Source organism: Chiloscyllium plagiosum, chromosome 1 (genome assembly GCF_004010195.1).
Source record: "Chiloscyllium plagiosum isolate BGI_BamShark_2017 chromosome 1, ASM401019v2, whole genome shotgun sequence".
In the NCBI taxonomy this organism is placed as follows: Eukaryota; Metazoa; Chordata; class Chondrichthyes; order Orectolobiformes; family Hemiscylliidae; genus Chiloscyllium; species Chiloscyllium plagiosum.
The window spans coordinates 91,159,361-91,182,950 of NC_057710.1; the positions used below are offsets into that span (position 1 = coordinate 91,159,361).

At 40.0% G+C, this 23,590-nt stretch overlaps 2 protein-coding genes across 8 annotated transcripts in view; one reads left to right on the forward strand and one right to left on the reverse strand.

Annotated features, from left to right (window-relative positions):
• Positions 1–11,648, reverse strand: part of gabrb1 (gamma-aminobutyric acid type A receptor subunit beta1) — a 286,470-nt gene extending 274,822 nt beyond the window's left edge. The window contains exons 1-4 of the mRNA XM_043691745.1: positions 11,571–11,648; positions 10,125–10,228; positions 9,940–10,031; positions 9,647–9,714 (exon numbers count right to left, since the gene is read on the reverse strand). Coding sequence (XP_043547680.1) covers positions 9,647–9,714; positions 9,940–10,031; positions 10,125–10,204 — 240 coding nt within the window. The 5' untranslated portion in view covers positions 10,205–10,228; positions 11,571–11,648. The remainder of the gene's footprint in view (positions 1–9,646; positions 9,715–9,939; positions 10,032–10,124; positions 10,229–11,570) is intronic.
• gabra4 (gamma-aminobutyric acid type A receptor subunit alpha4) overlaps positions 9,398–23,590 on the forward strand; it is a 56,566-nt gene continuing 42,373 nt past the window's right edge. For 2 of the 7 annotated variants that reach the window (XM_043691681.1, XM_043691735.1), the window contains exons 1-8: positions 10,211–10,380; positions 11,963–12,100; positions 12,282–12,400; positions 13,129–13,196; positions 13,698–13,918; positions 14,036–14,118; positions 14,629–14,772; positions 14,967–15,119. In XM_043691681.1, coding sequence (XP_043547616.1) covers positions 10,250–10,380; positions 11,963–12,100; positions 12,282–12,400; positions 13,129–13,196; positions 13,698–13,918; positions 14,036–14,118; positions 14,629–14,772; positions 14,967–15,119 — 1,057 coding nt within the window. In that variant the 5' untranslated portion in view covers positions 10,211–10,249. The other 5 variants (XM_043691699.1, XM_043691716.1, XM_043691708.1 and 2 more) reach the window with 5 other exon arrangements.

The window sequence follows — 23,590 nt, forward strand, 5'->3', positions numbered from 1 at the left end:
CCTGTTCCATGTGAGAATTTGAGGACATTTACTGTGTTCTGAATAAGATGCACAAAACAAATTGTGTCTGGTTTTCAGAGTTTGAACAATGGTGGCATAACTGTGACGTTCCTGTGAGGTTGGGAGTTTTGTGGGTTACATTTTTGTACATGTCATTACACTGCAATGGCAGAGTATGCAGGGTAGAGGCAGTGAAGAGAAATAGGCAGGAATTAAAGGGATACCTAGGTTTCATTTCACTCTCTAAATCATATTTAGTTCTATTCGATCTAACCGTGGCTGTTCCTTCTGTACTAATGGCAGGGGGCACAAAAAGGGGCTAAGAGGAAATTAGCGACAAGACATTCAATCGTTCGAGGAACAGACAAATATTTCTATAGCGACTGACATCAATCCAAGCTGGGATCCAGGCCTGGATCAAAGATATCACTGAATATTGGCAAAGGACCCTGAAGGGAGAAGATAAACAGCCAGCATTTGTGCTCCACATTGGTACCAACAGCATCGATGGAAAGTGGCATTTTGTCCTGCAGTCAGAATTTAGGGAGCTAAGTTGGAAAATAACAAGTAGGACTTCAAAAGCAGTAAGCTCCAGAAGCGTCATTGTACCATGTGCAACTGAGTACAGAGGAAGGACACAGCAGAGGGAATTGTGGCTGAAAGAAATGCTGCAGGAGCAAGGGCTTTACATTCTCACAACATAAGATCAGGTCTTAGGGATTTGAGAGCTTTACTAAATTAGGACTAATTTGTTTGAGGAGCTGATTTAGTATTGCTTTTAGGGATTATTTGGGAAGTGTGTGAGAATCGGGGGTAAACCTGGACAGGGCTGCAAAGGACAGTGCTGAAGAAAAATTGTAATAGACTGAAAATGTTAGCTTTGCTTTTATCTCTACCAATGCAGCCAGACCTGCTGTGTTTCTCTTGCAATTTCTGTTTTTATTTTCAGAATACCAGCATTTGCAGTATTTTGCTTTTATTCCAGTTTTGAACATATTAAATAGCTCAGCCTCCACTGCCCTCAAGAGCATGCCATGACCTATGAATCTTATTGAGAAAAAAATGTCCCATATCCCAGTTTTAAATGGGAGACTCCTAATTCTTAAACAGTCACTTTTTCTCCTTTACTCTTTTTGTAATTTGTTGACCATGACTAAATACACTTGAACTGAATGCCATTCTGTGCCATTTTAGAGAGGGATGGGGTTCAAAGTGAACCACATTGATCTGGATCTGGAGTCAGACAATAGCCAAACCGAGTAGGAATGAAAAATTTCCTTCCTGAAAGCTTTTTACTGAGCCAAATGTTATTTTAAACAAAAATCAATGGTTAATCAGCCTTAACAATGATCAATCAATTTTAACATCAAGTTCGCATTTGATCAAGTTTGGCACAAAGAATCTCTTGCAAAACTGGAATCAATGGGCATCGGGGGCAAACTTTCTGCCACTTGGAGTCATACCTGATGCATAGAAACATGTTTGTGGTTGTTGCAGGTCAGTCATCTTAGCTCCAGGATATCTCTGCAGGAGTCCCTCACAGTAATGTCCAAGGCCTAACGACCTTTAGCTGCTTCATCAATGATCTTCCCTCCATCATAAGTTGAGAAGTGAGGATGTTCACCGATGATTGCACAATGTTCAGTACCATTTGTGACTCCTCAGTTACTGAAGCAGTCCGTGTTCAAATGCAACAAGATCTAGACAACATCCAGGCTTGCGCTGAAAAGTGGCAAGTAATATTCACAACACACAAATGGCAGGCAATGACCATCTCCAATAAGAGACAATCTAACAACCACTCCTTGACATTCAGTAGTGTTACCATTGCCAAATCCTCCACTATCAACATCGTGGAGGTAACCAGAAACTCAACAGGATTCGGAATGTAAATATAATGGCTACAAGAACAGGTCAGAGGTTAGGCATACTGCAGTGAGTAACCTTTCTCATGACTCCACAGAGCCAGTCTGACTTACAAGGTACAAGTCAGGAGTGTGATGGAATACTCCCCATTTACCTGGATGATTGCAGCTCCAACAACAGTCAAGAAGCTTGACACCATCCAGGACAAAGTAGTTTGCTTAACTGGCACTACATCCACAAACATACCCTCCCTCCACCACCAACATCTGATAGTGATACTGTAAATCATGAGGTATCTGGACTGAATAGATATAGAGAAATTTCCCATTCATAGAAGGATCAAGAACCAAAGGGTACTGATTTAAGGCAATTGGCAAAAAAAGCAATGGCAAAATACTAAAGAAATGCCATGCAGTGAGTGGTTTGCATCTGGAATTCACAGCCCATAATGTTGGAAACAATGTCAACTGGAACTTTTCAAGGGAAATTTGATCATCATGAGAAAAGGAACAATTTACAGGGCTACAGGCAAAATGCAAGGGAATTACTCCTTCAGAGGGTCAGCACAGACAAGATGGGATGAATGACTCCCTTCTGTGCTTCGACTATTTTATGATTTAATGAAATATTTTATTCCATTTATCAACTTCTCGGCCAATTAAAACTGTATGAGTAACTTTTGAGCAAAAAGCCTCTGGACTTGCACATGAGAAAACAACAGTTTGTTAATTAAATGCACCACAAAATGAACAATTAAAAAAAATTATCCAAAGGGTATTGCTGCTTTATGTCCTTTACATAAATTCCACAACAGCAATCTATTTGGCGTTTCCTGAATTCAAGAGTGAAATTCAAAAACATTAGTTTTCGTTATGGTAATGTCAATACAATTGTTCTAATATTGTTATATTAGAATCTTTCTCTTCTTCAAATGTAAGACTAACATCATATTTTTATTGCTAGCTATGAAGACAGAATAAATGTTTATAGCTCTATTTCCATTATATATATATATATATCAGCAGTACAACAAATGAATGTAATACAGTGCATGCCAATTCCCAACTCAATTCTCAATGTAATGAAAATGATTTTGATGGCCATTGGTTTGTGATATATTGTTTATACTTTGAAATATTTCTTGGTGAATTATATTACAAGTTCTATCTTATTTACAAAATGATTTGTCGATGTTAAAAGCCTTTTCATTAAGATGTTATAATTAATTGCTGTCTATTTACAAACATACACAGATTAGTATGGAGTACAAATGAAGATAAATGGATTGCTTCCTTTGTTTCATTACTTTTAAATAAACTGTACAAAATATGCACTTCCTTATCAGAACTAGATTTTTGAACAATTTCCATGGTTGATATATATATATATATATATATAAATGTAGACCTTATCAAAAGGAACCTTTGAAACACCGTGTGAATATTTTAAGTGATATTAGGCACATGACCACTGCGCAATTTGTTGCTGGGTAGGAGCTGAATAATTTTACTTGAATTCTGTGGAATATAATTTCAATACTCACTTTACAATTTCCAAATTTAATGTAGGTATTGGTACAGGCAAAATTGTTCAGCATTTTCAAGATGATTTGCAGTTTTAAGAGTTAATTTACTTATTGATCAAACTTTCTTGTGTTGTTACAAAATTTCAAACCTTCTTTGGTATGTTGCTCTTTTACTTTTTTTCCAAATGTACAATGTTCAGCACTTTTGATCTTTTAGACCGTAGCTGGAAACAATGTCACATATCAAAGGATTGGAAGATTTTAAACTTTAATAGGTTCTGGATAAATATGGTGCAGTACATTGGTAAGGTATAGAATTTGAAATTTGATAAATAAATTTTTTCTGGATTTTGTGCTGTAATAGCACCAAAAGCATATGAGACTTTAATCCCCCATTTCATGTTCGTTGTCAAATTTGCCGACAGTCCTGTGAGGAGATACTGAAATGGGGAAGCCAGGTCTGAGGAACTTTATCTGATCTTTTGGATTCAATTTGATTGTACTATTATGTTATTTCTTATTCCTTGAAACATTACATTTGTTTAAATATGTATTTATAGAAGTGGCTTTACTATGTTTTCTGCCCTCCTCTCTCATTATACCGGGGGTTGTCACAAGGTTGGTTGATGACATTTTGCATCTCCTCCTTCTTCCTGATAATTCCTTCTTCATCACTTGGCTCAACTTGTGTACTCTCTCTGCAACCGATGACTGTACTATTTCAATCTCTTCTTTGCTACATTTTCTGAAGGTTCTATAATTTTCATTGACTCTCTGATGTGCTAATTATTGATTTTGTTCTTTCTTCTTAATCCACACATGCATTTCAGCATCTACATCTCATTAATAGCCAGGCATTTTTTCTCTCTCTGCTTGATGCCACCCAAGTTTCCATTTCCATACTTCCATGTTCTGCCACCACTGACCGAAGTATTTGCAACTACTCACTTTCTCCAAGTCTCTTCATATAATCTCTTTACACCTTCACTCTTGTACTCTTTTTGAGGCTCAAGCTGATAGTATAAATTGGATTGGGTCTGGAACAAGAGGTCACAGTCTTAGGTAAATCATTTAGAAATGTAGAAATATAGAAAATAGTAGCTGGAGTAGGCTACCTTGTTCATTGAACCCACTTTGCCATTCAATATGATCATGGTTGATCCTCCATCTATTTCAGACTGAGAAGAGGTGAAATTTGTTTATTTAGAGAGTGGCAAATCTATGCAATTCTCTACCACATAGATGGTGAAGGCCAAGTCATTGTACATATTGAAGCAATAAATAGATAGATTTCTACATACTTAATGGATCAAGGGGTTTGGGAAGACTAGGAATTGCGATAGAGGCCAGTCATGATCATATTGAATGTGGAGCAGGCTCAATGGACTACTCCTGCGCCTACTTTCTACATTTTTACGGATTTTTTTCTACTGAACTTCAGCAATTTTCTCTAATACCTCGGTATCCATTCTTGAACCAATCACATAGCTCAATGCCATCTTTTAAATATTGATATCCATGATACTTCCTGTCTCATTTTTTCCAGGTAGAATATCTCTAGCAATCAGAATCCCCCATGCTGATCCTTGGGTGTATGTCATCTTTGGCTTTGAAACTTTCACTTGCCGGCCCCCAACATGCCTTATTTCTTACTTTTGTCTTGTGCTCTTTTAACTGATGAATGTATGAATTCAGGCATTGAAGAATATTTCTCATTGAGTAATTCTTTCTTAAATCTGCGCAGTCTTCAGGATTAATTTATCACTTGACATTTTTTTCAAAAATCTCTAAGTTTCAGCTTAATCTTAATGTAAATAAGATCCATGAAAAAAAAATGAACTTACAGCTGCTTATCACATTACCATAAATTGAATTGAAACTTTCTTTATGCTTATGTGCATTGTAATCATGATTATTGATTAGTATTGGACATAGTCATCCAGGTGAGAAATTTCAGAATAGTTACAAGTATTTTGATCTTGTTGACTGGTGGAGCAGGATTGAACAGCTATATGGTCTACCTTTATGTCTATTTACTCCATGGAACATTAGAGCATAGAACATAGAACATAGAAAAGTACAGCACAGAACAGGCCCTTTGGCCCACGGTGTTGTGCTGAGGTTTAATCCTAAAGTATAGTAACTTAACCTACGCACCCCTCAACTCACTGCTATCCATGTGCATGTCCAGCAGTCGCTTAAATGTTCCCAATGACTTCACTTCCACCACCATAGCTGGCAACACATCCCATGCATTCACAACTCTCTGCGTAAAGAACCTACCTCTGATGTCTCCTTTATACCTTCTCCCTAATATCTTCAAACTATGACTTCTCATACCAGTCAATCTGCCCTGGGGAAAAGTCTCTAGCTATTGACTCTATCTATTCCTGCCATTAATTTGTACACCTCAATCAGGTCTGCTCTCTTCCTCCTTCTCTCCAGAGAGAAAAGTGCAAGCTTATTCAACCTGTCTTCATAAGGCAAGTCCTCCAGTCCAGGCAGCATCCTGGTAAACCTTCTTTGCACCCTCTCCAAAGCATCTGTATCTTTCCTATAGTAGAGCGACCAGAACTGGACACAATATTCCAAGTGTGGTCTCACCAGGAACTTGTAGAGCTGCAGCAAAACCTCGCAGCTCTTAAATTCGATCCCCCTGTTAATGAAAGCCAAAATGCCATACGCTTTCTTAACAACCCTATCCACTTGGGTGGCAACTTTAAGGGATCTATGTACTTGCACACCCAGATTCCTCTGTTCCTCCACACTGCCAAGAATCCTGTCTTTAATCCTATATTCAGCATTCGGGTTCAACCTTCCAAAATTCATCACTTCGCATTTATCCAGGTTGAACTCTATCTGCCATTTCTCAGCCCAGCTCTGCATCTTGTTTATGTCGCGCTGCAGCCTGCAGTAAGCCTCTATACTATCAACGACACCTCCAACCTTTGTGTCATCTGCAAATTTACTAACCCACCCCTCAACCTCCTCATCCAAGTAATTTACAAAAACTACAAAGAGCAGAGGCCCAAGAACAGAGCCCTGCGGGTCCCCACTCAACACTGTTTTCCAGGCAGAATACTTTCCATCTACAACCACTCTCTGCCTTCTGTCAGCCAGCCATTTCTGAATCCAGATAGCCACATCTCCCTGTATCCCATACTTCCTGACTTTATGAATTAGCCTACCATGGGGAACCTTATCAAATGTCTTGCTGAAATCCATATATGCCACATCCACTGCTTGACCGTTGTCTTGACACCTCCTCAAAGAACTCAATAAGATTTGTGAGGCATGACCTGTCCCTTACAAAAACCATGCTGACTGCCTTTAATACTATCCCTCAGAATTCTTTCCACAACTTTGCTGACCACAGACGTGAGACTGACTGGTCTGTAATTGCCAGGGATTCCCCTATTACCGTTCTTGAAAAGTGGAACAACATTCGCCTCCTTCTAATCCTCCGGTCTGAATCCCGTGGAGAGTGAGGAGGCAAATATCCTCGCCGACAGCTTAGCAACTTCCTTTCTTGCTTCCCGGAGCAGCCTAGGATAAATTTGGTCCGGCCCTGGGGACTTATCAATCTTAATGTTTTCCAAATTGTCTTGCACATCATCTTCATCAATCTTGATCTGGTTAAGCCTGCATCCCAGCTCCTCTAAGTTTTCATTTACAACAAGTTCCCTTTCCTTGGTGAAAATTGAAGCAAAAAACTCATTTAGGGCTTCCCCTATCTGCTCAGACTCCACGCACAAGTTCCCTCCGCCATCCCTGATCGGCCCTACCTTCTCCCTGATCATTCTCTTACATGGAACTATATTAACAAGAGGGCAAGAGAGATTTATAAATGATTGCACTAGGAAATGGAGTGAAATGTCTTGAATACTCATACCTTGATTATGAAGGTAGAACACTAATGTATTGAGCTTATGTTTTCAAAATCAGTAATACACTCTGTTATGAAAGCATAAGAACGTAAGAAATAAGAGCAGGAGCAGGCCATCTGGCCTGTTGAGCCTGCTCTGCCATTCATGTTCATGGACTCAGCTTCACTTACCTGCCCTCTCACCGTAATCCTCAATTCCTCGGATGCTGCCTGACCTCCTGTGCTTCTCCACCACCACACTTTTTGACACTGACCCATTAGCATCTTTCTCATAACTCTCAACTTCCCTACTGTTCAAAAATGTATCTTTGTCTTAAACACATTCAACGAGGCAGCCTTAACTACTTCACTGGGCAGAGAATTCGACAGATTCACAACCCTTTGGGTGAAAAGGTCCCTCGTCAACTCAATCCTAAATATCCCTCCCTAATTATTTTGAGGCTATGTCCCCTGGTTGTACTTTCACCTGCAAGTGGAAACAATGTCCCTGATTCTATGTTATCTATTCCCTTCATATTGTATATGTTTCTGTAAGATCCTCCTTCAGTCTTCTAAATTACAATGAATATTGTCCCAGTCTATTCAATCTGTCCTCATTAACCAACCCTCTGAACTCCGAAAACAACCTACAGAACCTCCTCTTCGACCCCTCCAGTGCCAATACATCTCCTTAAATAAGGAGACCATAGGGAGGCTTATGATCTACGGGACTTCATGTACAGTACAACAATTTAACGGTTAGTGCAGATGAAAAAGAAATGTATTGCAAGGTGCATGAAGGATATAAATATGTAGCTTAGAAACTGTTTCCATGAGTTCATAGACCCCAAAAGCAATTTATGTCTCCTCTATCACTTATTACAACCCATATAATTAAAATATGTCAGAAAATTAGTTGGTGAGTTATCATTTTCTTTTTACTCACACCTGACAAACAGTAAAACACTAGACTTGAGAAATATATTCATATGATCTTTTGAAACAGGCAAATTCACCAAATAAGGGATGAGTTATGGGTCCATTGCATCCCCAAAGTAAAACTGCCCTTTGTTAAGCTCATTCAAACAATGGAATTTATGCAGAATGATAACTATTTATCTGTAGTATAACTGACACTAATTACAGGTAGTGCTACTTTTTGAATTTGAATGGAACCTCTATTTTAAATATAATTCTATAAATTTAGTGGCAAAGGAAATTGAGAGTTTTTTTGTATTAATGCATTTGAAATATATACAACTGAAATGTGATTCATAATTATCCATAATAGATAATAATGACAAATGTGTAAATTGCAATAGACCCTCTGTTTTCTTCAATGCTTTCAAAATTTCTTAAATCTCCTTCATTTGTCTAAAACGTAATGCATCTTTGCATCTGGAAATGACATTCCTCTACACTGTTGTCAAAAATCAAGTGATCTATCTGATAAAAGATTTTTTTCCTCTCTACTTAGCTCCAGTTCCTCTATTTCAGTTACAATCTTCCTTATTTTTAATCATAGATATGAAGATATGGTTACCTTATTTTATAATTTCCTCCATGATATGTTACATTGAAGATTCATGGTTCAAGTCTGCAACTTTTCAATTCATCCATATGACCTAATGTCCTTTCACTCCTCCAGTCTTTGTCTTTTCACTAAAACACTAGACATCATCCATCACTAGTTGGCAATTTCTTTTCTTTACCCTTTCAATCATGTTGCTGGTCTTGCAGCACTGAATTTTGCCCTTCACCTTGACTTTTCAATTAACAGGGGTCATCCCTTGTTACAGGTGTGTACACTATTTTCTTGCTAATATATACTTTCATCTTGTAGTCTGGATTAGATCCACTGTGGAACTGGGATATAAGTCGCAGCTGTTGCTGGGGTTTGCAACTAGTGTTATCTGGAACATTACGTTATTGGCACGAGCAGGCTCTAGATAACTAGGATCAGGTGTATGATCTGTCCATGCCATTAAAGCCCCCCCCCCCCCGCATAATAATCGTGTTCTGGGTATGGTCTGTCATTGGCACTGAAACGTAGTGAATTATTATAATCACCAGATGGCGGTATTATACATTCTAGGAAGTTAAACGCCTTATTATAATACTACTCACTTTGAGTAGATTTAAGCATCCATAGGTAAGGAAGCCACGTCTACACGGGAGTAGTATACAGCGACGTAGTAATTGTTTCAATTACCGAACAAATTCATGTAACTCCAGTAAATACAATATTCGGGAAACGGCTCTACACTCACCATCAGCATCGAGTCCTTGGGAACAATGGGGGATTACGCATTTCAAATAGATAAATATATTTAAAACAACACGCTTGTAGAGTTCATTTCCACAGACCGGTATTTAAAGAGTGCACTTACCATATTGACTTCAGAGACCATGTCTATGCTGGCAATGTCTATGTTCATACCAACGTCCACAGGGAGACCTTGAGGTAAACAATACATTATCTACTTGTGATATTGCAATCCACGTTTTTTTTTAAAAAAATATACATCGGTGCACATCACCGCGGGCAGCAGATGTTGCACTGCTGTAGTTATTCTTTATTATGTATATACAGTAAGTCATGTTTATTTGGTTAGTTACTGACTGCCGGAGAACAGGAACTATACACAGATACATGGGACTATACCGAGAGGAGCTGATTTACCTCCGAAATCTGGTCTTAATCGAATGTCATATCCTTTCAGCAAGTTATCCACGGTGTCTTTCACATATGACATGTTGTTGGACTCGTTAACTCTGAGGAGGGGAGAAATGTGGATTTTATTGGCACTAAATGTGAAAGCAGAGAAAACAAACAATGGCAAGGAACGGTTAGAGATCACATCTCACCTCTGGGCATAGCAAACCATGGCCACCATCACGGGGATCGACAAAATCCCGAAGCATCCTCTGTCCTGAACTCTCCACATTCCTAACTTTGATTATTGAAAGCTCTTTCAGCGAAGATTCAAGGAATGCAACTTAGTCCAAAGCAGTACAATAATTCCGAGGCGCTACGCATGCGCGCAGCTTCCACAACATCAAACACTGTTTGCTGTGGAAACAATTTCCCTTGCAAAATATTCAAACAATCAGACCCTTCAAGGTATTTTCTCTCTCTCTACTCTCTCTCTCTCAAATGATTACAGGGTTGTTATTATGCTAATTAAATCACAAGGTCTCAACTCGGTGTTAGCTGATTTACCTTCAACAGGAAAAACGGAGCGTGGCTCCAATTTGTATTAAGGTGGTGAGACTGCTTCAGGAAGGTGGAATGACATTGAAAACAGTGCCTTGGTACAGTGTAGGAAAGCTTTTTCCAAAGGTATACCGCAATGTTACCATTTCACTGAACAGTGGGTAAAGACCATCCGAAACACTGAGCAGTTGTTGGCAGCAAATGTTATTGTTTACTTACCCTGGAAAAAAAAGATACAAATTGCGAAATTGGGGCGTATTTCACTCTGACAGAGGAGCCACGCAATTCAATTCAAGCTTTTAAAATTGATAACGGTCAAAAGTGATGACGAGCCATCAAAAGACGCAGAGAGATCAGGAAACTCACTCTCTTTTTGATTTGTGACAATATTATTTTTAAACAGAATAGCATGGGACGCATTCTTTGAACCCTCTGTAGAAGAGGCAATGTTAAATACATGTTGCTTACTTTTTCCATAGCTGTGATTTTATTGTTTGACTTTGGAACATGCAACATTTAATCTCAATTGGCAAAGGCACGCTTGAAACCAATGCTAGCTAATATTCCAAATGATTTGTTGTGTACCACAGACTAACTCATAGCTGGGCAAGAGGTGAAATGTATGAGACAACGTGAGAGTGTTTTTATTTGGCGCTGTTTGTTTCCCAGCCGTTTCTCATGCGGACTACACGGTTATGAAACTCCAGAGAACCTGGTTGCTCGTTATGCAACGTCTTTGCGTGACTCGATTTAGTGCAAACATGGGGTTTAACCTGGTGCAGAACCGGTACACTCTGAGCCCCCGGTCATAGGAGCTGAGCAAGGACAGAGAACTCAGTTCCCTCATATCGTCAGATCAGCTCCAGCCAGCCCGAATGACAGAAACTGTGCACTCCCCTAGCCGGTAGTGAGGACAGCCGAGATAAGGGACACCAGGCAAAACCCTGAAAAAAAACAGCAGCTCAATACTAGCAGCAGAATCAGTCGTGGGCAGACCAGTGACAACAGATCCAATCCCAGGTTAGCTGCCTATCGATCTCTATCCATTCATTTGACCGCAAAACTATCGCAAGGCGCCTGTGCAAAAAAAAAAGTACAGGAACTGGTTCATCTCTACGTGTTCATCTCAAAGCAGAAATGTGTGTCTTATAATTGCCAGCAGCTCTAGTTGGCACCCCCTCCTTTTGCCCCCACCACTCCATGCAGCAGGTGATAGAGTGAGTTGCTGATCTCTCCGCGCTGATGTGAAGTTGCGGTTCAGTTCTGACCCTGTGCTACCAGCCCGGCGCCTGCCAAACGCTTTGGGGAAGTGGTCAGGCTGATGCGAGAGCCTTCGCCTCTTAGTGAAGGCTGCCAGGAGGAGGAGGAGGTGGAAGAGGGGAGGTGGGGTGGAGCGGGGAGGGAAGGGAAGGAGAGGGAGGGAAGCATTCCATAAACCCCAGCGTGTGCATGGGGCTTGTGTTTTCTCACGGCTGTGGTCTCTCCTCAGGACAAGGCAATCGGCGGCGGGGAAAGGGAAGAGGCTTAAAGTATGGCATGCAAAGATGGTTCCTGCCAAGGAGTCTGTGATCAGGATGTCTTCCAGTTACATTTCCACTCTGCTTTACTTTATCTACGTGACAGCGTGGTAAGTAATGGAAGGACAGCGGCCCGGCCGCCCCTTCTCACAATTGTTTAGCCAGTGTCCCTGCTTTGTGCCTTAGGACGGCGTGGGGGGACTAAAAAAGATCGATCGGGAGTAGGTGGCCGGTCAGGAGCTGCCGCCTTGTCATTGTCTGGTCTCACCAGGTTCATGTCTTCACTTTCAGTATCGGTGAGAGCTCCCCAGAAACCAAGAAAGATGAGAAATTATATCCAGAGAATTTTACCCGTATACTGGACAGACTCCTGGACGGTTATGACAACCGATTGCGACCTGGATTCGGCGGTAAGGTTACACATTTATTTATTTCCGACCTTTATAGCTTGACTTCTCAGAGCATCTTGCCCGCTCTGGCATTTTGTGTTTTTTCTTTTAAACGATGGCTGTTTTGTAGCTTCATGTCTCAAGTATGATTATAAACAGGACAGTTAATCTACCCTGGGGCGGGGGAGAGAGGGGAGGGGGGGTTAGATGGATAAACACGTAGGCGCCATGAATAGGAAGCGGCGAGGGGGGGCTGCTGGGTGGGGAGGGGACTGGTTGGCAGAGAGTAGATAGCGATGATAAAGATACAAGCCCATGTCATTATCGCCGAGGAGGCCACCCGTCCGTTAACAGCTGATATGGAGATCAGTGCTGGAGAGAAGTGCATTCCGCTATCTTGTTGCTTCTCTGTTACTCCCTTCCGAAGAGCTTTGCTCGGGAGCGGGTTTATCCGAACACATCTCTATAGGTGTGCACGCACCCTTGCAAGAAAGGCACACGAGCAAAGTTGAATTCGTGCGCATTTGTGTTAAGGAAAGGAGCCCGAAGCGTGTAACTTGGTGATTACTGTCAATAAAACTTGGGAGAGAGTACACCAAATGTGTGGGAAACAGAGGGTGGTTGCAGACTGCTCCATACACCAGTATTTAGGAGTAACTGAAAATCCAAGTGTCCACTTGTTCTTGGCCACCTCTGTGGGACAGGTTGCTGTTGAGATGGTAAAACGGTTGCCATGTTATATTCCACAGGTACTGTGACTGAAGTGAAAACAGATATCTACGTAACGAGTTTTGGGCCAGTGTCTGACGTTGAGATGGTAGGATTTCACGTTTAAAACTTAAGTGTTTCAAGTGGACATTCCACCTTCAGACATTTTGCAAAATGCTATTTAATTGGCGTGTATTAACATATTAGTACTCAAACACGGAATCAACATATTCCAAATGTCCATAGATAAGTCAATACATACCATATTATAACATTTACCTCGAAAATAAATCACATACATGGAATAATGCTACACCATTCATTTTACTTGAAGAGAAAACGAAATAAAAAAGATAAATATGATTGCATGATGTAGCCCATGTAGATTCTAGCCCGGTGTCCTGTTGTGTAGTGCTTTGGAAGCGGCTGAACATTAAATAATACTTTACACAGGAACAGTGCACATTGTACAGTGACATAATGCCGCTCTGGCAAATAAAGTAAACGTTATAATACTAAATATTTATTTAAAGCAACTTCACACGTTAGACGACCGTGTTTTACTTCAGTCATCCAGTTTTTGCGCTTCTTGCCCTGTTTCCTTCCAAAGGAGTACACAATGGATGTGTTTTTCCGCCAAACCTGGGTGGACAAGAGACTGAAGTACGACGGCCCTATTGAAATTCTTCGTCTCAATAACATGATGGTCACTAAAGTCTGGACACCCGACACGTTCTTCAGGAACGGGAAAAAATCAATTTCCCATAACATGACCGCTCCAAATAAGCTATTCAGAATAATGCAGAATGGCACAATTCTGTACACCATGAGGTAGGATTTGCGCATTGTATAAAGTCAGGTGTGTTTAGTACTATTTCTAAAGTACTGAAAGAGGCTAATTCCAATTTTTAAAATAATCTAATGTGATTTTCATTTTTTAAATTTTAGACTTACCATTAGTGCAGAGTGTCCTATGAAACTGGTTGATTTCCCAATGGATGGCCATGCTTGTCCCCTTAAGTTTGGAAGCTGTGAGTTGACCCTGTTTTTGGCTTCACATGCAGAACTTCACTGGTACTATTCAATATTTTTAACCTTTGGAATCGTGCACATATTTTAATAAGAAATCAATTTTTCTTGTGACCTTTGGGGAAATATATTTGTGCTTGTTGTAGATAAAATTTCAAATATGTTCTAATTTCTTAAAATGGAAAAGGTTTAATATCTTATTTCCTTGCTTGGAACTGATTTGAAGAAATTAAACAAACAAAATGAGCAAGCAGTTGACTATACTGTAAACTGATGAAAAAAAAGGCAGAATAATTATTCCTGGATTTGGAATGATCATCATTTTCCTTTATTTAGATCACAGCATTAACCCCAAAATAGATTTGCACACTACCATAAAATGTCTTGAATATTTAGGCAACTATGTAATAATTTTAAAATAAACTATGCTGAATAAGTCTTTTTACACATATTTATTTTGTTCAAAAATTTATATAATATTGTGATAAGTTTAGTATTTTTATATGTTTTAGATGCATATCCTAAAAGTGAAATAATATACACATGGACAAAAGGTCCTGAACGATCAGTGGAGGTGCCTAAAGAGTCTTCTAGCTTGGTGCAATATGATCTTGTTGGACAAACAGTTTCTAGTGGCACAGTTAAATCCATCACAGGTAAAGGCCTACCTTTATGGAATTCTTAAACAAGCATTACAATCTCTGAACAGCAGAGTACACTTTGAAGATTTATTTTTGTTATATAATACATAATTATTGCCAGATTGTTAATGTACTTCTATCCATATCAGTTAATCAAAGTTAAATCCAAATTAATGCTCATGGAATGGAGTTCTTTTTCATTTTTTTAGGAGAATATGTGGTGATGACAGTCTATTTTCACTTGAGAAGGAAAATGGGCTATTTTATGATTCAGACTTACATACCCTGTATTATGACGGTTATTCTCTCTCAAGTGTCATTTTGGATTAACAAGGAATCGGTTCCAGCTCGAACAGTTTTTGGTATGTACCTTTAACCTGTAAGATGTATGTTGGGTAATTTCATTTTAATTCTCTGTCTCTCCATCCCCAAAATTGAAGTGTTAATATTTTGTTGCTTGTCAGTGTGGTTTCTGTTTCCACATTTCTTAATTCACTCATGAGAATCCTTTTTACTATAGGATCAGAACACTTGCTCTCTAGGCCTCAGAAGTCTTCGGGAAGTTTGAGTTGATGAGAGTTCAGTCAAGAACTTAAGGTTCTTGCTAACCGGGACATATTTTTGGTTTAAGATTTCCTTGTGCAGGATGGTTTAGCAGACCTTAAATCTCTTACCTATGGCAAATTCTGTAATGGTTGGAGGGTACACAAAGACAGCAGGGAGAGTAGTGAGTGTGGATCCTGCTGCTTTTCACTTCCACTGTGATGAAATCTGTAATGGGAAGACCTTTGGATGATCTTTTCTGAATCCTTTATGTGGTAAATAGTGCTCGCTTTATTACCCTATCCATCACTGCTGATGTTAATGCTGTGATGGGCAGGAAGGTGCACAATACAAGGAATATGACAAAGAAAAAAATACATGTGGAGCTGTTTGAAGGCTCACAGGGATTGGGACTAATGGTGGTTCTCACTCATTCAAAAGTATTCAGTGTCAGAGTGAGGGAAGGGGATGGAGATCTGCTTTGAGTATCCCCTTGCTCTTGCAAGTGGACCCTCCCTGTTGAACATCCCCAATTTTAATCACTCCACCTGTGGCAGCCATGCCTTCTGTGGGAATGAGACAAATCTCTAATTTTTTTCTTAAACTACTTTGCCTTACATCCTCTTTTTTCTCTGACAATATACTTAAATTTTTCAGCTCAATTGTCCTAATATTCCCTTATGTGGCTTGGTATCAAACTTTGATAGCTAAAACTCTTGGGACATTTTAAACACTTTCTCTGAATACTAGTTGTTGTTGACCATGGGTAGAACACACCCTGGAATGCATCCAATACACACAAACATATTTCATTAGAATTCAGTCAGGAGAAAGGAAAGGAAACGTGGTTGTATTTTCTTGCATTAGCTAAAGGAACTCATGCCTATTTTAAGATACTACTAAAGACAACTTGCCCAACATGGAAACCCAAATTTAGTTGGTATCTCTTCATTTAAATGGTAATGCTATATATGCGCATGTGTCTATGTGTGTCCCACATGTCTATTTTGTTCCCATATCTCTTTTGTAAAGTTTTCTGACTACCCTGCCAAAAACCTTTGTCATTTTTAATCTATTCCAAAGCTGTCTCATCTTCTAAAGCTGTTTCTAGCTCTGACATGAGCTATTAGCAAAGAAACATGAGTTGTTTCTTTGCTAATAACATTGAGCATTGCGGAAGAATTGAAAGATAAATATTGACTTTTCTAGCACCCAAAGCTATTGGTTTGATTTTGACAGTAATTCTGATAAATATGGAAATGCCTGTTTCAAATAATCTTTGAAGAAACATAAGAGGAGTTTATTATGAGTTAATGAAACATTAGATCAATTTTTCTTTGAGATCTTGAACAAAATTCATCCAGTAAAAGATACCTTGCAACAAGCATTTTCTGGACCATCATCAGAAAAATCAGTAAACGGCAACGCAGTAAACAGAAGATGAAACTGGGGATAAATTTCTTTGTGGTTTGCTCATATTTAGGGGCAACGTTTGTCTTACACTCATTGACCTTGCAACTGGACACCTTGTGTGCACTGGATGTGCACACAAAACATGGTTGTCATCATCCTACTAGTTATTTTAAGCATCCCTAGCACCTCCTTGGAATCTTTACTATGTTCATATATGAATTAATATCTTGCTTGTGTGAAAACCCTTCCCTCTACCTTCTGCACAGAAAAACACAACACAAACATCTAAAAAATCGATGGAGGCAATTAAGTCTCTACGTAGATTTCTGGCTATGGGTAATTCTTGAAGCATTTTATAAGTTCTCTGATGGGATGTGGGCATTGCTGGCGTTGTCAGCATTCCTTGTCCCCTTCATTGAGAAGATGGTAGTGAGCTACCTTCTTGAATTCCTTCATCCATTCAGTATAGGTATGACCACAGTGCTGCTGGAAAAGTAGGCTTAGGAGTTTGACCCAGGGACACTAAAGGAATGGTGATAGTCTGAAGTGGAAATGCTCCTTATAATGTTTGCTGACCTCTGATTGGCCAACTGCTTCTGGGGGAAATGGGTGTTGGGAATTCATTTACCAAATTACCCATCAGATGACCATTTAAATACCTGATTGACTTTTAATTCCAGTTGGTTTTATCACTGTTAGAGATGAGGGTCATCTCAGTCATTAAAACAGCTACTTAGGGAAAATCCTGGGATTGGCTGCAAGTCAGGATGATATGTGCCCTTCACTAGATGGGGGAAGGTGACAGTCATCCCATGTGTCAGCTGCTCCTGTCTTTCGAGAAAGTTCACACTTTGAAGAAGCTATCATCACAGGGATCATCACGAGTAATGCATCACATTACTTCCACTGTGTACAAGCAGTGGAGGAAAAAAATGTTTCAGGCTATGGATAGGATATTGATTTAGAGAGTCACTTTGTTTTGTGTGGCATTAGGTTTTTGAGTCCCATTAGAGCTCCACTAATCTAGGGAAGTCACAGTCCTAACTTGTTCCTGATAGATGTGAATAGGCTTTGGGGAGTCAGGAGGTGAGTTACTTGTTGCAGAACCTGCAGCTTCTCACTTGCTTGCATCGTCCACACTTTTGTTTGTGGCTGGTACAGTTCAAATTCTTATCAATGTTTATCCATAGGATGGTCATTCTGGGGGTATTGGGGAGGGGGTGTGAACGGGTGGATATGGGTGAATGAATGTGTGAAATTGATGGCAGTGTTGCTGAAAGTCAAAGGGAGATGGTTGGCTCTCCCCTTGTTGGAGATAGTCATTGCCTGGGGCATGTGTGGTATGAGTGTTACTTATGACTTATTAGACTTTTTTTTGCTGCTTTAACTGAGTTCAGGTTATTTTTATTCACTCATAGGATGTGGGTAGGTCAGCTTTATTGCACAACCCTAGAGAATCATAGAATCCCTACAGTGTGGAAACAGGCTCTTCAAGCCCACACCAACGCTCTGAAGAGTAACCCACCCAGACCCGTTCCTCTATCCTATTACTCTGTAGTTACCCCTGACTAATGCACCTAACTTACACATCCATGAACACTAAGGGCAATTTAGCATGGCTAATTCATCTACCCTGCGCATCTATGGCCTGTGGGAGGAAACCCTCGCAGACAAGGGGAGAATGTGCAAACTCCACACAGACAGTTGCCCAAGGCTCGAATTGAACCCCGATCCCTGGTGCTGTGAGGTAGCAGTGCTAACCACTGAGCCACCGAGGCACCCAAATTAAATTCACACAGCTTCAGTGAAACAGTTGATGGTGCCTTCTTTACCCTCAACAGTACAGAATATTCTTCATGAGACTTTTATAAGCACATATAAGACTTCTGTAAACAGTGGTATTCTGTCACTTCAATAGCTTCCAGAATACTGCTAAAGGGTGGAAAATGTAACAGAGAATGTATTGCAATGTTTTAGGATGATGTGCATGCGAATGTTGTGAGAAGTGGGTGTGAGGCTTGCTGCATTGCCAAGTGTGTGAGAGTGAGGTGGGGCATACAGTCAATGTGGATTGCTAGATTTGTTGATGAGTGAATGACGGAGCATGTACATTAATCAGTTGGTGAGATTGCCAGCCCAGTGGTAGGATATGACATGTGGAATATTAAATGTTTGAGCCTAACCACTATTTGAGATCACTGAGTATTTTCTGGCACGGTATTCAGGTCCTCATGACTAAATCATTGGCATTGACCCAGTTCTCCCAGTGTTTGCCTGGAAGATCACCTGGACCCTTGTGGATAGATCAGCTCTCTCTTCCTTTCATCTTTCTGCATTAGTTCCTTTAGGAACCCTCTTCTGGTCTGCAATCCCTTTACTCAGAACTCTTCCTGTTCCTAAAATGGTTCCCAGCCAGTTGAATGAACTCTTGCATTCAACTTTCTCTTTAAGAAGCATGAATTAATTTTAATTGGTGTTAACTTTGTAGGAACTTGAGCCATTGTTGAAAGTGCAGCCACTCAGCAGCTCATTTAACACTGGGCTGCATGCCACAATTATGAAAGTGAGCTTAATGCACTGTATGTATTACTTTTGACAGATGTAGGTTAATTTTACCATTTGATATTGGAACTCCTGTCTTAGCTAAACTGGTGAGCTGCATATATCATAGGCTGATAGAGATCGACAGCACTTGTCTATGCTGGTCAAAAACAACCACTAACTATTCCAATCCCATTTTCCAGCACCTGGCCTACAGCCTTGACTGTCTTGACATGACAAGTGCACATCTAAATATTTCTTAAATGTTATGAGGGTTTCTGCCTTTACACCTTTACAGGCAGTGCGTTTCAACTTCTCACGACCCTCTGGTAAAAAGGTTTTTCCTCACATCTCCTCAACCTCCTGTCTCTTACCTTAAATCTTTCCCCTTGGCCACTGAGCCATCCATTAAGGGGAAATGTTTCTCCCTGTCTGCCCAACCTCTTCTCCTCATAATTTTATATATCTCAATCATGTTCCCTCTCAATCTCCTTTGCTATAAGGAAAACAAATTGAGTCCCTTCATAACTGAAACTCTCCAGAACCTCCTTGATCTTAAACTCTATACCTTGGCTGATAACAACATATAAGGCTAATAAAGGTATCCCATCTGCCTTCTTAACCACTTTATTCACCTGTTCAGATACCTTAAGGGACCAGTGAGCATGTACACCAAGGTCTCTCTAATCCTTGGTGTTTCCCAGGGTTCTATTTCCATCATGTATGCCCTTGCCTTATTTGTCCTGCCCAAGTGCATCACCTCACGCTTATCCATATTGATCCATGGATCAGCCTATCTATGTCCTCTTATAATCTAACACTATCCTCTCCGGAATTTACCAAGCCAACAATTTTTATATCTCTGTGAACTTACTGACCAACTCTCCTACATTCAAGTCTAAATCATACATCTAAACCACAAACAGCAAGGGCCCCAACACTGATCACAGTGGGACCCCTTTAGTACTCCGACTTCTAGTTGGAAAACACCCTTCAAACATCACCCTCTGCTTTCTGCCACTCAGCCAACTGTGGATCCATTTGCCAAACTTCTTTGAATCCTGTGGGCTTCACTATTAGTTTCCCATTTAGGGCAATATCAAATGCCTTGCTGAAATCCAAGTAGACTACATCAAAAGCATTAGAGTCATAGAGATGTTCAGCATGGAAACAGACCCTTCGGTCCAACTTGTCCATGCCGACCAGATATCCCAACCCAATCTACCTTCCAGCACCTGGTCCATATCTCTCCAAACCTTTCCTATTCGTATACCCATCCAAATGCCTCTTAAATGTTGCAATTATACTAGCCTCCACCACGTCCTCTGGCAGCTCATTCCATACACGTACCACTCTCTTCGTGAAAAAGTTGCCCCTTAAATCCCTTTTCCATATTTCCCCTCTCACCCTAACCTAAACCTATGCCCTCTAGTTCTGGACTCTCCCACCCAAGGGAAAAAAACTTTGTCTATTTCTCGTATCCATGCCCCTCATGATTTTTGTCTATTTCTCGTATCCATGCCCCTCATGATTTTTCTAACCTTTATAAGGTCACCCCTCAGCCTCCAACACTCAAGGGAAAACAGCCCCAGTCTGTTCAGCCTCTCCCTATAGCTCAAATCCTCCAACCCTGGCAACATCCTTGTAAATCTTTTCTGAACCCTTCCAAGTTTCAAAACATCTTTCCGATAGGAAGGAGACCAGAATTGAACGCAATATTCCAAAAGTGGCCTAACCAATGTCCTGTACAGCTGCAACATGACTACCCAACTCCTGTACTCTATACTCTGACCAATAAAGGAAAGCATACCAAACACTTTCTTCACTATCCTATCTACCTACGACTCCACTTTCAAGGAACTATGAACCTGCACTCCAAGGTCTCTTTGTTCAGCAACACTCCCTAGGACCTTACCATTAAGTGTATAAGTCCTGCTAAGATTTGCTTTTCCAAAATGCAGCACCTCTTTCCCCTCAATTGCACACCTGATCACCTCTTCGAAGAATACAGCAAGTTGGTCAGACATGACCTCTCCTTAACAAAACCATGCTCACTGTTGTTGATGCTTTGGTGACTTACATGATAGGACTCTCCATGGTCAAGACTATTTGAATTCTGAGTTGCTGTGGCAGTGATTGGGAAATTTGTTGGGGAGACAGAGATCAAGAGAGGAAGGAAAGCAACACTTAGGAAAGGGAGCTAATGTTGGGTTTTTGGTTTCTGTACAACTGATAGGAGCATACACCCCGAGCTCCATCTTCAGGTAAGTAGTTTCTGAAAACGTAGTTCTTGGTAGAGCTGGAAGATGTCCCCTAAGGATTGCACTTTGAATGTATAGAGACTTGCTTTTCCTCAACGTTGACTGAACCAGTCTTGTAAAGGGAGCCACAAAGCATCATTAGGCGTACACCAGAACTGCAAAAAGAAGAGGAACACCTATACAAGGTATTCGCCAAAAACGGATACCCGCGCAACTTCATCAACAGATGCCTAAGAGAAAGACCACGGAACGAGGACATACCACAACCAAAAGGACTAGCCACACTACCATACATCAGGAGCATCTCGGAACTGACAGCCAGACTATTGCGACCCCTAGGACTCACAACGGCACACAAACCAACAGCCACGCTCAGACATCAACTCACCAGAATGAAGGACCCGATACCCAACATGAGCAAAACTAATGTAGTGTACAAAATACCCCTGGTCTGGCTGACATGTAACAACCGCAATGTTGTTGACCCATAACTGCCTTCTAACCATCATCAGTGCTTGGGAGCCTCCTGCGAAGCGCTTCTTTGATGTTTCCTCTGGTGTTTATAGTGGTCTGTCCCTGCCGTTTCCGGTTGTCAGTTTCAGCTGTCCGCTGTCGTGGTTGGTATATTGGGTACCCAGCACTGATGATGTCGCCTAGCCAGGGGACGAAACGTTTGCAACAAAAACTTCCAGCTCGGCGAACAGAACCACAACAACGAGCACCCGAGCTACAAATCTTCGCACAAACTTTGATCATTAAGCTATTTATTTTCCCACTTAGCCTAATGGCTGATTCAAATGCATCCTCTTGCTGACTTTTAAGTTACCTAGACAAGCATAAGGAATATTGAAAAACTTCCTTGTCAGAATGTGCATGCACATGTTGCTGGCCATTTTGAAAGCTTTGTCACCTGTTTTGCATCTCCAAAATGGTACAGAGTCACCAAATTTCTTGGCCCTATTTAATCACTCATGTAATTAGTCATAAATAAGAAATGATTGAGATATTTCTCTTTAGAAAATCAACTCACATCCTTAGTTACATGCTATTCAAGAATTCAGTTGAGTTTGGAAATAAAATTATATATGGTAATATAATTTGCCACATAAACTAATATATTAGTCAAGTGATTCCCATAATGATTTTGGATGTTACTATCAGCAAGTTAATTTACTCTGTCATTTCCTCTAAAACATAGCTTTGATTTTGTCACCTTACTGTTAACATATTACAAGAATACTTGAAAGAATGGACATAAAAAAGTTCAGTGAAAATAAACGATATTGAAGCATTACCCAATGTCATTATGAGACAGCAGTAACAATTGGATTTCTGTTCTTTTACTCTGAGAGTGAGGAGAACAGAATGAATTCATTGCAGTCTCCCATTAGAACTTTTTTATCGAATAGCCAAATTATCTTTTGGTCATTTCAGCTTATTATTGTTTTATAGCTTTCTCTAAATGTATTTTATAACAGTCATTTTTCGAAATTTAAGGGCAATTCAATTTTGGTACAATATTCATTCCAGAAAATAGACTTAAAGGCAACTTCTTTTCAATGATAAATTGGAAGATAAGGAATTCCAAGCGTCTTATCTTTGGGGAATTGCAAATTCAATTAAATATGAAGCTATTGATCTTTGTACTAGAATTTACATCAAGCAGATTATAGAAGTAACAGATCAGTCTGAATCTATCATGGCTTTGGTTATAAATACCCAAGCAACAAGTAATTTGATAACCTACGGGACTGACTTTGTTTACTTACTACCTATAGCAAAATCATAAACAAATGTCAAATGTGTCCTGCTTCCTATTTCTTCTGAAGCTGTAAAAATAAAGTGCTTATGATTTTGATAGTGGAAGCAAAAAGGAAGGCCGAATGCAAAAAAAAAGACTTTTAACTTTCTGTACAATGGCTATAATATGGACAGTTTGAACCAGACTTAACTCCTCAGGTAAATTCCCTCGAAGTAAATAGGATAAAGAGAAATAATGACAATTAGCCTTGACAATGTAATGTATCAAAGTGGAAATTTTTATTTCCCCCTGGCTTTCCCTCTAACCTGTAGAA